Source organism: Octodon degus, unplaced genomic scaffold (genome assembly GCF_000260255.1).
Source record: "Octodon degus isolate 3935 unplaced genomic scaffold, OctDeg1.0 scaffold00048, whole genome shotgun sequence".
Taxonomy (NCBI): domain Eukaryota; kingdom Metazoa; phylum Chordata; class Mammalia; order Rodentia; family Octodontidae; genus Octodon; species Octodon degus.
In genome coordinates this window covers 10,344,615-10,360,645 of record NW_004524624.1, presented here as the reverse complement: position 1 = coordinate 10,360,645, position 16,031 = coordinate 10,344,615, and the positions used below count along the sequence as shown (strand labels likewise).

The window sequence follows — 16,031 nt, the reverse complement described above, 5'->3', positions numbered from 1 at the left end:
AATTCCACAGAGAAAGTAAAATGAGAAAAAAAAAAAAAAAAGTAAAATGAGAGAAGCAATCAATTGAAAAACGTCGAGCTAGTGAGTTACGAATCACCTTTTTCCTCAGATGGCAGGGTTCAAATTAAGCACATCACTTAGATTTTTCTCAGCCAAGGAAATGTTAGATCAGAGAAATACTTTATTGTGTAGATCGGTACTTATCAGTTTCTTGAACTATTATTTTGAGTAACTCCTGATTTCATAATAGATGTTTTCCCATGCACTCAAAACATTTTTGGGGAGGCTGGAGAGATAGCTCAGTAGAATAAGTGTTTGCCTGGCAAGCTCAAGGGCCTGAGTTCAATCCCCAGTTCTGCCAAAAAACTTTTTTTTTTTTTTGGTCTTTTTGAGGCAGGGACTCATTGCAATTCAGGCTGGTCTTGAGCTCACTTTGTAGCCCAGACTAGCCTCAAACTCTCAGCGATCCTCCTATGTCAGCCTCCCTACTGCTGGGATTGCAGGGTTGTGCCACCACACTCAAACTTTTGAACTTTGTTCAGCTTTCTTGGCCTATAGCAAATACTGAAAACAAAACAGCTCAGGATTGTGTTTTGGAGAATGAGGAGAACATAGATGATTTCAATAACAGGTAGCAGTGAGGCATGAATTTTGTTAGGAGACTGAAATTCTCTTTTAACTGTGGTTAATGAAAACAGAATAATTTTAGTTTCTTCTTCAGTGCGAAAGACAAAATCATGTCTTCCCTCCCTGGGTGCATTGGTTTGGATGCAGCAACAGCTGCAGGGAAATCTGAAGAGATTGCAGAGCTGCAACAGGCAGTGGTTGAGGAGTTGGGTATTTCTATGGAGGAACTTCGGCAGTTCATTGATGAAGAACTGGAAAAGATGGATTGTGTACAACAGCGCAAGAAGCAGTTAGCAGAATTGGAGACATGGGTGATACAGAAAGAATCTGAAGTGGCTCATGTTGACCAGCTCTTTGATGATGCATCCAGGTGAGTGGGTAATAGACAGAAATCTCTTCATTTTGCAGAAATTTTTGAGTATAATTATTCATGACATTTCCACGAAGTATAGTGGAAAAGTTGTATGAAACCTTACTCCCTTAAAGTTTATGGTCTGAAATCTGACCTCATGAGAATGCATATATATGTATATGTGTATATATCGTTTTTTTGTTTGGGGGTGGGTCTCAGTTCAAGTATTTAATCTTTTTTTTTTTTTTTCTTTTTTGTGGTACTTAGACTAGTCTTTTTTTTTAATTTTAAATCTTTATTTTATTTATTTTTTTAAACATTTATTTATTGTGTATGTGTGTGTGGCCAGCTCAGCCCACCAGGGGGCGCGGCTGGCTGGCATGTGGTGCTGGGGGATGGAACCGCGGTCCCTGTGCTTTGCCAAGCTTATTCCAAGTAGGTGCTTTAGACCACTGAGCCATCTCGCCAGCAGGGTCTCAGTTCAGACTAGCCTTGAACACACTATAGCTCAAACTTACCTTGAACTCACAGCAGTCCTGCCTCAGCTTCCTGAGTGCTGGAATTACAGTCAAGGGCCCAAGCTAGCCAAGCCAAGCTAGCACATCCTCTATAACAAGTACTTTGTTTATAACCATCTGAGGACTGAGTATGTAACTATGGAACATTAAGTTCCTTGAGCTGGGATGAGCCTTAGTGATAGAATGCTTAGCTAGAAAGCACAAGGCCCAGGGTTCATTCTGCAGTCCTGGGGGTTGCAGATTGGAAGGAGTTCTAAACTTTCTAGATTTGTCTTTGATGCCCTAGATGTCACTTGTACTGTGGTAAAATAACAGCAAGGTAAATAATAAGGTAGAAAGCATTGTACTTTGGAGTTTTGAGGAACTAGTCTGGAAAACCAAAACATTTTCAAAACATTTTTCTTTGGGAAAACTATTCTAAATAGAGACACTTTAGAATATGTAGGGCCCAATATTGAGAACAGTCTACACTTAAATATGTAAGCTGTAATGGCTCTTTGCTGGCTTTGACCTTTTTTACATGTACTCCAATTTCAGGGCAGTGACTAATTGTGAGTCTTTGGTGAAGGACTTCTATTCCAACCTGGGATTACAGTACCGAGACAGTAGTTCTGAGGATGAAGCTTCCCAGCCTACAGAAATAATTGAGATTCCTGATGAAGATGATGATGTGCTCAGTATTGATTCAGGTAAGAGATAAGTTTTTGGGTAGAAACCTAAGGATTGGTGTAGAAATACTAGAAAATGGAGAGGTAGTTAAGAGAGAAAAAAACCAATGTCACTAACTCTGTATTCCAAACTATCCAGAAAAAAATGTAACCTTATTAATACCAGAGATCCCCAGTGTGCTATACTCTTATACTTTACCCATCTGTCCCCATTCAGAAGTTACTTTATTTTAACTTTTCTTGCTTTTCTTTATAGGTGGCATCACATATGTATGTATCTCCAAACAATAAATTTTTCATATTTTTTTAAGTTTTATCAAGATATTTACATATCATAAAATGTATCCATTTTAACTGGTATGATTTGAAGTTTAGTACATTTATTTGGCAATCCAGTTTTAGAACATCACCCCCAAAAGTTCCCTGTGTCTGTTTGTCAGTCTCCGCTGTAACCCCTACTAACTACCGCTGTTTTCTTTCTCTGTATAAGTAGATGTATATATTATGTATACTTTGGTGTCTGGTTTTTGTCACTTAATAACTTGAAGTGCATTCAAGTTAGTGCATGTATCAGTAGTTTTGGTGTGGGGGATGATACTGAGTTCTATAGATGTATCCTGTATTTTTATCCATTCCACAGTTGATATGCATTTGGACTATTTCTAATTTTAGCTCTTTTGAATAATGCTGTTCTAAACATTTGTACGTGTATAAATCTTATTGTGGGAATTATGCCTAGTGTATGATTGACTTCTCAGGAAACTATCAGACTGTTTTCCAAAGTGGTTGTACCATTTTACATTCTCATTAACAGAGTATGAGCATTCCACCTTCTCTGCATCTTTGCCTTTGCTTGGTATTGTTTTTCACTGTAGCAATTGTAGTTGCTGTTTGGTGATATCAGGAAAAAAATGAAAACGCCCAGTTGACAACTTTTGTCTTCATGAATTAAAGGAGATATTCTGGAGCAAAACTCATCATTGTGAAACTTCCTTAATGGTGTCTTCTTCTTTTTTTTTTTTTTTTTTTTCTGTATTTGGTACAGGGTCTCACTACACAGCTCAGACTCATAGTGATCCTCCTGTTTTCAGCTTCTCCATCACTGGGATTACAGCCATGCACCACCACACCTAGTCTGTACACTGTCTTAATTACTATAACTTTTTGATAGATATTGGTATCAGCATAAATCCCCCAGATTTATTTGTATTTTATACACATTACATACAAATTTTAGAATCAGCTTATATTCTTCTATTCCAAAAGAGGAGACAGATGGTAAAGAATTTTTATTAAGGACTGTATTGACCATGGAAATTAATTTGGGGATTTTAACCTTTTTAACAATATTTTTTTTTCTTAAATTTTATTTATTTATTTGTGTGTGTGTGTGTGTGTGTGTGTGTGTGTGTGTGGCCAGCTCAGCCCACCAGGGGGCGGGGCTGGCTGGCATGTGGTGCTGGGGGATTGAACCGTGGTCCCTGGACTTTACTAAGCTTGTTCTAAGTAGGTGCTTTAGACCACTGAGCCATCTCACCAGCCTGCCTTTTTGACAATATTAAGGGGGCCGGGTCTTCCAGAGTAAAAAAAAAAAAAAAAACTAACAGGGGCCTGCCCATTAGCTCAGTTGTTTAAGTGCCTGCTTAAGCAAAGCAGTCAGGCCCAGGATGGTGTAGTTCGATCCCCAGATCCTCAGGCCTTATGTGACCTGCCCTGAAGGCATCCTGAGCTAGCCAAAAAAAGAAAAGAAAAAAAAAATCCTTCTGAAATTTTGGGGCTGGGGAAATGGCTTATTAGAAAGAGCCTGAGTTCAATCCCCAGTTCCATTAAAAAAACAAAAAAAAATTATGTGTTAATCTATGAACATGCTATACCTCTCCATTATTTTATGTCTGTAGCTTCTTTTACCAAGTGTTTCATTAGATTTATTTTAAATACTTTACTAATATGAATGAGCATTTTGACCTTATAACTTGTGACCTTACTAAGCTCACTTAGTTGTGGAAGTTTTTTCTTGGTTCCTTAAGATTTTTATAAAACTAAGTCACGGAAATAAAGTGAACTTTATTTTGTGCCTTCTAATCTGGATGTCTTTCATTTCTTGCATTCTTACATTCACTAGAATGTTCAGTAAGATGCTGAGTAAAAGTTTTGAGAACAAACATCTTTCCTTGTTTGATTTTAGAGTCAAAGCATTTGATTATTAGCCACTAATTTTGATGCTAGCTATCAATTTTTTTTGTAAATGTCCTTTATCAGGTTGAGGGAGGTTCCTTTTCTAGTTTGCTGAGAGTTTTTATCATACCTTTTTTTTTTTAAAGAATTATTTTTTTTTACTTATTTATTCATTTATTTTGTGTGTGTGGCCAGCTCAGCCTACCAAGGGGCGGGGCGGGCTGGCATGTGGTGCTGGGGGATTAAACCGTGGTCCCTGTGCTTTGCTTAGCTTAGCTTGTTCTAAGTAGGTGCTTTAGACCACTGAGCCATCTCACCAGCCCTTTATCATACTTTTTAAAACAATTTTTTTTTTTTTTTTTTTTTTTCCGGAACCGAGGATTGAACTCAGGCCCTTGCGCTTGCCAGGGAAGCGCTTATTCCACTGAGCCATCTCCCCAGCCCCTTAAAACAATTTTTAATCATATCTTGATTGGATTTTGGTTGGTTGGGGGGGAGGGGTTGAATTTTTAGTTTTTCTCAGCTACTTTGTCTATATTTTCCTTGTTGATAGCTTTTGTCTAATTAATAGGTTATATCACCTTGGCATAATGATATATGCCTATGATCCCAGCATTCTGGAGGCTAAGGGAGGATTACAAATTTGAGCCTAGCCAGGGCAAGTTAACAACAAAAGACCATGTCTCAAAGGGGGGAGGATGTAGCTCAGTCCATGGAGGGATGTAGCTCAGTCCATGGCTCTTGGTTCAATAGGCAGTGTCTAGTAACCCCCCTCCCCTCTAAAAAGGGCAAGAAAGATATATTACATGAATAAGGGGGTGTTAAACCAACCTTGCTTTCCTCTAATAAACTTGGTCTTGATGTAATAGTTTCTTTTTATGTGGTGTTGGAAGTGATTTGCTAATAGTTTGTTAAAATTTTATGTTATTTTGAGGGTCTTTGGTTTGTAGTTTGGTTGAGTTATTTTCGTTTGGCTTGGTGTTCAAGTAATGTAGGCATTTATAAGATGAATTGGAAAATGTTTTCTCTGAGTTTTTGTGGAATGCTATATTTTGTCCTTAAATATTTGATAAATTCATTGATGAGGCCTTTTTTTTTTTTTTTTTTTTTAATGTGTTTGGTAGAGTCTCACTGCACAGCTTGGACTCAGTGATCTTCTTGTTTCAGCCTCCCCAGCACTGGGATTACAGGCATGCTGAGATCACAAGTATGCCCACTACCCCAGGTCTTGGTGGCCAGTAGACACTCCCAGGGCAGGGCCTTACAGCATGTGGTGGTGGGGAGGGTCAAACCCAGGTCCTTCTGCTTGCCTAGATAGGCACTTAGACCACTGAGCTATCCCTACAGCCCTTAGTGAGGCGATTTTGGCTTGAACTTTTTTATTTGTGGACTTTACTTTAAATAAAAATTACAGAGATTGGAAAAATAATGCGGAGAATTCCTGCATACCTTTCATATGGTTTCTTCTAGTGTTAATTTGTTGTCATGGAAACTTTTGTGTATTACTTGTAGTAAACTCCAGATTTTATTTAGTCTCTGATTTTTTTCTTTGTCTTTTTGAGAAGCACTTCCCACGCCGCTCCCCCCCACCCCCAGCTCAGGCTGCCGTAAGGGCGGGTCTGGTGCAGCATGTGGTGCTGGGGATCAAATGGTATTCCCTTGTCCCGACTGGTTTTGCTCAAGAAGGTGCTTTAGACTACTGAGCTAACCTGACAGCCCCCTTTTTTGTCTTTTTGAGACAAGGTTTCACACAGTTCAGGCTGACCTTCAGTTCACTTTGTAGCTCAGGCTGGTCTCAAACTCACAACGATCCTCCTTGCCTCAGCCTTGAATGTTTTCCTTTTCTGTTTGAGGCTGGCCCTAAATTTAGGCTTCCAACCTCAGCCTACTGAGTAACTGAAATTCAGCATTATTAGCATTATTTTGAAATTTTCCAAATTCACTGCTATAAGACAGTAATAATTTGTAGACAGCCACTAATTTTCTTAGAATTTATTGTGGGAAGGGCTGGGAAGATAGCTTGGTTGTCTAAGCACCTGCCTGGCAAACACAAGGACTCAGGTTCAATCCCCAGTACGCATGCTGTGCCAGCCCTGGAACCCCAAGTGTGCCAGCCACCAAAACGGCATAGTGGCACACAACTCTATTCCTAGCACTAGGGCCACCACCACCCCTTTTTAATTGCTATATATATATATATATATATATATATAAATAATAATTGCTATGTATATGTGAGGTACCTTTTTAAAAAATCTTTTTTATTTATTTACTTATTTATTTGATACAGGCTGTGGCTACACGGCTTGGACTAATAGTGATCCTTCTGTCTCAGCCTCCCCAATGCTGAATTTACAGGTGTGCACTACCACACCTAGTTTCAGTGGCCCATGGGCATGCCTTGGCTTCCAGGGACAGCACGGCTTGTGGTACTGAGGATTGAACCCGGGTTCTTATGCTGGCCAAGCAGGTGCTTAGACTGCTGAGCTGTCTCCCAAGCCTGTGATGTACCTTCTTGACTTGGTTTGAGTAATTTGTGTCTTTTTAGGATTTTTCTTTTTTTTCTTTCTTTCTTTTTTCTTTTTTTTTTTTTTTTAATGTATTTAGTAAAGGGTCTACATGGTGTCCCTACCCAGATCAGACTCATAGATAGCCTCCTGTTTTCAGCCTCCCAAGTGCTTGGATTACAGGTATGCGCCACCACACCCAGTCTCAATTGCTGTCTCAGTGCACCCCGGAGGCAGGACCAGCACATACACCAGAGAGCAAGCCCCTGTCCCTGAAACCCTAATCAGGCGCTTTAATCTTCTAAGCTATCTGGCCAGCCCTCTAGGGTTTTTCTTTTCAATATATGTTGTCTAATTTGTTGGCATAAAGTTTAATCCTTTTCATTTCCATAGGTTCTGTACTGATGTCTCTTCTTTCCATTGTAATTTTTTTTTTTCTCCGAATGCCTTCAGGGCAGGTTTGGTTGGCTTATGTTGTGGGGATCGAACCACAGCAACCTGAGCCTGACTGCTTTGTTGAAGCAGCCACTTAAAGAACTGAGCTACGGGGCAGGCCCCCTCCATTGTAATTTTGATTATTCATACTTTTGTGTTTAATTTTCTCAGTTAGTCTAGTTAAGATTTATCAGTTTTGGTGCTCTTTTTTTATTTTTATTTTATTTATTTATTTATTTATTTATTTGGCAGAACTGGTTATTGAACTCAGGCCCCTTCGCTTGCCAGGGAAGTGCTTATTCCACTGAGCTATCTCCCCAGCCCCTGTTGCTCTTTTTTTAGAGAACCAGTTTTTACACACATATATTTATTTTCTATGCTGTTTTCTATTTCATTGATTTTTAGTCTAATCTTTATTGTTTTATTAACTCAGCTCACTTGGGTTTGATTGGTTTTATAATGGCTTCTTGGCCAGTTGTGATGCCCTCAGGTAATCCCAGCACTCAAGAGGTAGAGATAATAGGATCATTGTCAGTTTGAGGCCAGAACTGGCTACACATAGCGAAATTCTCTCCAACACAGAACAAATTACAAACAAACAGAATATATATATCGTAATGGCTTCTTAATCTATAAACTGACTATTGATTTTAAACCTTCCTACCTTTTCTTTTTCTTTTCTTTTTGAGACAGGGTCTCACTATAATTCAGGCTGGTTTTAAACTCACTATGTGTAGTCCAGACTAGGCCCAAACTCACAGTGTTTCTCCTGTGCACTGCTTTGTGCAGCCTTTTCTTTGTTCTTGGCAGCGGTTGCTTTTGTTTTTGTTTTGAGTCAGGGTGTCCCTCTGTATCTAGGATAGTCATGACCTCATACTATAGTCTGAGCTGGCACAAACTTCTGATCCTCCTGCCCTAGACTCTGAGTACTGAGATTTTAGGCATGCACCAGCCTGGTAGTGCATCTGTCTTTCTTCCTTTTCTTTGAGACAGGGCCTCATTATATCCGTGCTTGAACTTGCTACGTAGCCCAAGGTGTCCTTGAACCACAGCAGTCCTGCTTCAGCCTCCCTAGTGCTGGGATTACAGACATGCACCACCAGGCTAGCTTCTTATATGATCATTTAAAGCTGTAAGTGCCAGCGAGATAACTCAGTGGACTGAGCACCTACTTTGGCAAGCACAGGGACCAGGGTTTGATCCCCAGCACCACATGCCTCAGCAGTCCCACCCCTGGATGCACCAGGCTGGCCACCAAGACTGGGGTGATGGCACATGCCAGTAATCGCAGGACTGGGAAGGCTGAAAACAGGAGGATCAATATGAGTCTGAGCTGCATAATGAGACCCTGTACCAAATACCAAAAAGGAAAAGAAAAAAGCTATAAACTTAAGTATCATTTTAAAATTTCCAGGGCTGGGGAGATGGCTCAGTAGGATAAGCGCTTGACTGGCAAATGCAAGGATCTGAGTTCAATCCCCGGTTCTGCCAAAAAATAAATAAATAAAATTTCCATTGTGGTTTTTCTTTGACCAAGGCATTATTTAGAAATAAATTGTTTGATATCCAAATATTTGGGAAATTTCTAGATTTATTTTTGTTGGTAATGTTTAATTTCATTGAGATCAGAAGACAAGTTTTTTTTATATCACGGCTTTTAAATCTACTTAGATTTTTGGCTTTTTTTGTTTTGTTTTTGCTTTTGAAGCCAGAGCCTCCCCACTGAGGTAGTTTGAGACAGAGGCTCATTCATTTTCTCAGGCTGGGCTCAACTCTGTGATCTTCCTGCCTCAGCCTCGGATCCTGAGATGGTCTACCACATCAGGCTGCATAGTGCTTTTTTTTTTTTTTTTTTAGAGGAACTGGGGATTGAACTCAGGCCCTTGCACTTGCCAAGCAAGCGCTTATTCTACTGAGTCATCTCCCCGGCCCCTGTACTGCTATTTTTGATGCACTGATACTTTGTTTAAGAATCTTTTTTGCTCTTTGGGGGTGCTGGTGATTGAACCCAAGAATTCACATATGCTATGCAAGTACCCTACCAAGGAGCTCCATCTCCATCTCATTTTAAGTTTTATTCTTAAGATAGGATCTCACTAAATTGCCTAGGCTGGCTTCAAAATTTCTTCCCCTTTTGTACCAGGAATCAAATTCAGGACCTCTCACTTGCCAGGGAGGCAGTGTGTCACTGAGCTAAATCCCCAAACTCCAGCCTCAAACTTTCAGTCCTTTAGTCTCAGTCTCAGCCCCCAAGTAGCTGGGATTATAGGTCTATACCGTCACCAAATCCAGGATTATTTAGAATTTTTTCTAACTTGCTACTGTGAGAGAAAAGAGCCTATAATTTTTTTCCCCATTATCTTCTCATGGTTTTAGCATTGGGATATTAGTGGCTTTATAGAAAGAAATATACAATATTTCCTTTTTGGATTCTTTGAAAAGTGTTTGCAAGGATGAAGTTATCTTTTCCTTAGGTATTTCATAAAATTTGCTTGTAAACACGTGTATGTTTATTTTATGTAAGGTTTTTCTAGTATATTTATCAAGTCAGTTTTGACAGTTTGTCATTCTCTAGTAATTTATTCTTTTTGTCTGATTTTCAATTTACTGGGATAATAATGCTGAGCCACGTGTGGTGGCAGATGTCTATAATCCTAGCATGCAGGAGGCTGAGGTAGGATTGCTGCAAGCTCCAGGCCAGCCTGGGCTACAAAGTGAGTTTAAGGACAGCCTGAACTGCACAGCCCCAGAAAAAAAAAAAAAATCTGTTTCTGTTTTTAGCTGAGCTTGACTTTTTTTTTTTTGTGGAACCGGGGATTGAACTCGGGCCCTTGCACTTGCTAGGCAAGCACTTATTCTACTGAGCTATCTCCACAGCCCCTACCTTGAACATTTTTACTAATATATGCTCTCTGTTCTGCCCTTGACTCTCAGTTCAGTGACGTGACCTGTAATTAACACCCATAGCAAATTAGTCTTAAGTATGCTTAGACCAAGTTTTGTAATGACTCCATTCAGACCTAAGTGTGATACTTAAAGATGTTCATTACAACATTGTTATACTGTACAAGTACTTATTGCTAAAGGGTTAAATTAAAAAGTATGAAGGGCCAGGGAGATAGCTGAGCAGCATGAGTGCCTGCCTGGCAGTACAAGGTCATGAATTTGATCCCCAGCACAAACACAAACAAATAAATAAATAAAAATGCATACAAAGAGGTAGAGATAACTAGCATATTTAATATATATTGTTTCACCTAAGGGATTATTCATTTGTTGATTACCCACTGCATCCCCAACAAAACAACATAAAAACTGCATGTCGGTGATAAGTGAAAAGATACCAGAGAGAGACAACATTTACTTACATTTATAGTCCATCCTTAGCAGCAAAGAAACTGATAATATTGGTTGTTTCTGGGAGAGTAACAGTAAGCAGGGATAAGTAGGAGCCTTAGTTTTTTATTATGTAAGTGCTTTTTATGGTGTTTAAATTATTTTCCACGGCTTTTTTTTTGACAGCATTTGGCTATGCAGTTCAGGCTGGTCTTGAACTCACTGCTTTGTATCCCATGATGCAGACATCCTCCTGCCTCATCCTCCTAAGTGCTGCAATTATAGTTGTGATCCACAAGATTTTTTAAAATTAAATGATACATAAAAATTATGCACATTTAAAAAAAGGGGGTGGGCAAGGAGATGGCTCAGTAAAATAGGCGCCTCCCTGGCAAGCACAAGGGCCTGAGTTCAATCCCCAGTTCCACAAAAGAAAAAAAAAAATTATGCACATTTATAGGGTTTCATTTGACATTTCAATACATGTATACATTATGTGATGTTTAAATCATTGTAAGCATCAAATATCATTTAGGTTGGAAACGTTAAAATCCTTTTTCCCCCTTAAATATCTAGCAAAGGGGCTGGGCTGTTGCCCAAAGTTAAGAGTATACCGTTATGTTATGTGAGGCCTTGGTTCGGTACTCAGCAGCACCCCACAAAGTATTTACCTGTTGTTGCTTACAGTCACCTGCTGTATAGTGGAATGCCAGAACTTTTTTCTCACATATAACTATATAATTTGGTACCTATTTATCAATCTTACCCATCCTCTTGTTTCTTTCTGCTTTCCCTAGTCTGTGGTAATTACCATATTTTAGTTCACTTTTTAGTCCATTTGAATGAGATTGAGAGGTACTAGTCTTACTGTGCCTGGCTTTTTCACTTAATTCCTATCCATGTTGTAGCAAATGAGAGGATTTAATACTTTTTTAAAAAATTGGATCTCACAGTCAGGCTGGCCTTGGACTTGCAGTCATCCTCCTGCCTGAACCTCTTGCATGCTGGGATTATAGGCCTGCATCATCATGCCAGGCAAGAATTTAATACTTTTTAATGGCTAAACAGTATTCCATTGTGTATGTGTACCACATCTTTATCCATTCATGAGTTGATGAACGCTTAAGTTACTTGTACTTCTTGGCTTTTGTAGAGTTGCAATAAAAGAGATATTGATATAATTTCCTTTTTTTTAAATTTCCTTTTAATATATACTTATTGATGACATTCCTGAATGATATGGATATTTAAAGGTATCTGAAAAGCAAAAAAAAACAAAAAAAAACCCTGCAAAATTAACTCTTTACTCAAATATAGGACAGATATTTTTGTTCCTGTGTTGCTGAGAATTGAACCAGAGGCACTGTACCACTGAGCTATATTATCCAGGCCTTTCTTTAAAAAAAATTTTGAGACAGTTTTGTCAGGGTGCCCCAGTGGGACTCAAACTCACGATTCTCTTGCTTCTGTCTCCCACATAGCTGGGATTACCCATGTGTGCCACTGCTCTCAGTTTAAGACACATGTTTTGAAGACTTTTCCACTTAAGTCATGATAATAAAATTACTCATATGTCATTCATTGCTCTTTGAGAAAATGTATGCATATACATAGTATGCATTTGCTTTATCCAAGATTGAATTATCAAATTATTTTGTATCCTAATTCTTTTTTTTTTTTTTTAATTTTATTTATTTGTGTGTGTGTGTGAGGCCAGCTCAGCCCACCAGGGGGTGGGGCTGGCTGGCATGTGGTGCTGGAGGATTGAACCGCGGTCCCTGTGCTTTGCTAAGCTTGTTCTAAGTAGGTGCTTTAGACCACTGAGCCATCTTACCAGCCTGTATCCTAATTCTTAAGACACAGTATATCATTACTGCATGTTACTAAAAGATTCTTTCTGAACTTCATTTGATTATATGATAGTTCATTTAATTACTTTGTTATTTTAGGACATTTACATTGCTTTCTTTTGAGGGTTCCCCCCCCCCTTGGTGATGTCTTTGGTTTTGTTTTTTGTTTTTTTTTTTTTTCAGAGCTGGGGGTTGAACTCAGGCGCCTGTGCTTGCCAGGGAAGAGCTTATTCTACTGAGCCATCTCCCCAGCCCCTGGGTTTTTTTATTTTTAAAGACAGGGTGTCATTATGTAGTCCAAGCTACTCTCAAACTTCCTGTGTAAAACAGAAATACTAAATCTGCTGGAAGAGAAAATAGGTTGAACTCTGGAAGGCATAGGTGTAGCCAAAGACTTTATGAACAAAGCTGCAGTCACATGTGAATTATTACAAAAACCAACAACAGTGATCTCATCTTATTAAAAAGATTTTACACAGCAAAAGAAATCATCAACGAAGTGAAGAGATAACTCCCAGAGTAGAAAAAAATTATAGTCAGTTGTTCCTTAAACAAAGGACTAATATCTAGAACATACAAAGAAATGAAAAAATCAGACCTTCCAGATTTAAAGACACAACCCAGTGCGGGTGGGAGTGGGGGGGCGGCGCAGAGTTTTGATCCCCAGGCCTGCCATACCAGCCCCCAGGGTGCCCTGAGCCAGCAGTTGAGACTGGGCGTGGTGGCACGTGCCTGTAAGCCCAGCACTTGGGAGACTGAAAACAGGAGAATCACTGAGTCCAATCTCCATAGTGAGACCCTGTATGCCCTATAGACCCTGCGCTAAATTTATTTTATTTATTTTTTGGCAGAACTGGGGGTTGAACTCATGCCCTTGTGCTTGCTAGGCAAACACTTATTCTACTGAGCGATGTCCCCAGCCTATTTATTTATTTATTTATTTGCAAAAATGGGAATTGAACTCAGGCCCGTGTACCTGCCAGGCAAGCACTTATCCTACTGAGCTATCTCCCCGGCCCCCTACCCTAAATTAAAAAAAAAAAAAAAAAATCAATAACAAATGCTAGTGGAGATGTGGGGAAAAAGGAACCCTTCTCCACTGTTGGTGGTAGTGAAGCCTAAGTGTAGACTAATGCAACCTCTGTGGAAATCACTGTAGAGATTCCTTGAAAAACTATAACTTGAGGTTCCATTCAACCCAGATATTCCCTCCTTGATATATACCTGGAAGACTTTGAAGCGTGGGGGCCAGGGATATAGCTTAGCAGCATAGTGCCTGCCTGGCAAACACAAGGTGGTAAGTTCAATTCCCAGTGTCTAAAAAAAAACATGATTCAAAACATCATACCACAGTGATAGATGTGCACCCACGTTTATACCAGCCCAATTTGTAATAGCTAAAGATGTGTGGGTTGTTTGTGTGTGTGTGTGTGTGTTTTAATTTTAGTACACGGTCTATAGGGTCTCACTACGTAGATTGGACTCATAGTGATTCTCCTGTTTTCAGCTTCCCAGGCCCTGGGCACAGCATGCTGGTGATGGAACCCTGGCTGCCGCACTCTGGCTAAACAGGCACTTTAGTCTGCTGAGCTATCTAGCCAGTCCTTGTTTTGTGTTTTTTAATTTTTAAACATTTATTTATTTACTTGGTTGGGGGGGGTCTCACTACACAGCTCAGACTTGTATCAGTCTTCTATTTCAGCCTACCCAGCGCTGGGATTACAGGTGTGCACCACCACGCCTGGTTATGTTGGTGCATGCATGGCACACCCAGTGTTCCAGGGCTGGTATGACAAGCAGTACTGGGGATTGAACTATGGTCCTTGGGCTTGCCAGGCAGGTGCTTAGTCCTCTGAGCTGTCCTCCAGCCCTGGGTTTTTGTTTTTGTTTTTGTTTTTTTTTTAACCGTGGAATACTAGTCTGCCATAAAGATAAGCTAGAGAGATTTAAACTTAAATGAATACACCTTGAGACCATACTCTTTAAGTGAAACAAATTTTCTGTGTAGCCTAGACTGGCCTAAAATCACAAACTTTTTATCTTGGCCTCCCCCACTACTCTAGTTATAGACATATACCACCATGCCTGGCTTATTTTATTTTTTAATTAATTATTTTTACTGTACCAGTACTGGGGATGGAACTTGCAGTGATCCTCCTGCCTCAGCCTCCCAAGTGCTGAACTTACAGGCATGTGCCATTGTGCCCAGCTTTTTTTTTTTTTTTTGGCGGAACTGGGGATTGAACTCAGGCCCTTGCGCTTGCCAGGGAAGCGCTTATTCCACTGAGCCATCTCCCTGGCCCTTTATTTTTAAATGTATGTTCTAAATCTCTGAAATTGTATTACCATTAAGAAAGCCATGAAATACAAAAAAATAAAAACAAAAAAAGCAAGCCATGAGAGCAAACTTTTTGGCATCTGTGTAGTTTTGTGCTGTCCAAATCAACCCAGGAGAACTCCCGCATTTGGTTTCTGAAGTGGGCTGCTGGGGTCCTACACCTCGGCTAACACCAGGTCCTGGCCGTCCTCTTGAGGACCTCCCCAAATTCCCAACCACAGTCCACATGCAGCGCTCTGGGAGCTGTTCCTGTGCCTGTGCTGTGGGTCACATCACATCAGCTTTCCCAGCCAGCTTTGCTTTCCCCTGATCTATCTCATGGTTTGTACCTAGCTGTCTCCCCACAGTCTCCAGGGCTCAGAGGCAGGACTTTTTAGAAGGTCACTGGATTATAGAGGTGCTATGGCTGGCTTGCTGTTAGGAGGTGGGGTGAATCAGAAGAAGTGGGTCACTGGGGCGTGACCTGAGAGAGTGTATCTCCCTTCCCAGCTCTTTCCTTCATGGTCTGCTTTCTGTCTGTCATGGTATGAGCAGCCTTTCTTCTACCTAGGACCCTGAGCCCTGCAGCTAACCATACAAAGACTGAAACTTAAAACCATGAAGCAAAATAAACCTCTTTAAGTTGCAGGTGTCAGATATTTTGCCCCAGTAACAAGGAAAGTGACATTTTATGACATAACAGTAAAATAAGCCTGACATGATGGCAACAATGATAATCCCAGCACTCAGTAGGCTTGAGGCACAAAGATCTCATGAGATCAGGGTCAGCCCAGGCTATATAGTGAGTTCAAATCCAGCCTGAGCAGGAGGGAGAGGGAGAATCACTGCTAATAGGGATGGTTCTTGGAATGAAGGAAATATTCTGGAATTAAATAACAAAGATAGTTGTACAACCTTACATATGATTGAAAAGTAATGTCTTTAGATTTTAAAAAATTACAGTAAGAGACATTGTCATTGATGCCCTTTAAGTACTACTCCCACTTTTTCTAAAGCAGTTCTGGAAGTCCCCTTTTGTGAGGAGTGTCTTTAGTTGTGCTGTCATAGCTGCCTTGATGTCCTGAATTGTTTTAAAATACTCAACTTGGCAGGAGACAGGAAAAGGAATGTTGTGGGACTGTCCTGCTACAAGGTTGTATATGGTTAGATTTCTGGATTTATGTGTAAACATAAGAATTATATAATTTATGCCTATTTTTAAAATATATTTTAATTTTTTAAATGT

General features: G+C 39.9%; 1 protein-coding gene across 6 annotated transcripts in view; it reads left to right on the top strand.

Annotated features, from left to right (window-relative positions):
* Nucleotides 1–16,031, top strand: part of Setdb1 (SET domain bifurcated 1) — a 61,387-nt gene that overhangs the window by 830 nt on the left and 44,526 nt on the right. For 5 of the 6 annotated variants that reach the window (XM_023716367.1, XM_023716366.1, XM_023716368.1 and 2 more), the window contains exons 2-3: nucleotides 722–997; nucleotides 2,035–2,186. In XM_023716367.1, the coding sequence (XP_023572135.1) occupies nucleotides 738–997; nucleotides 2,035–2,186 (412 nt within the window). In that variant the 5' untranslated portion in view covers nucleotides 722–737. Of the gene's footprint in view, nucleotides 1–709; nucleotides 998–2,034; nucleotides 2,187–16,031 lie in introns of all 6 variants that reach the window. The other variant, XM_023716365.1, reaches the window with a different exon arrangement.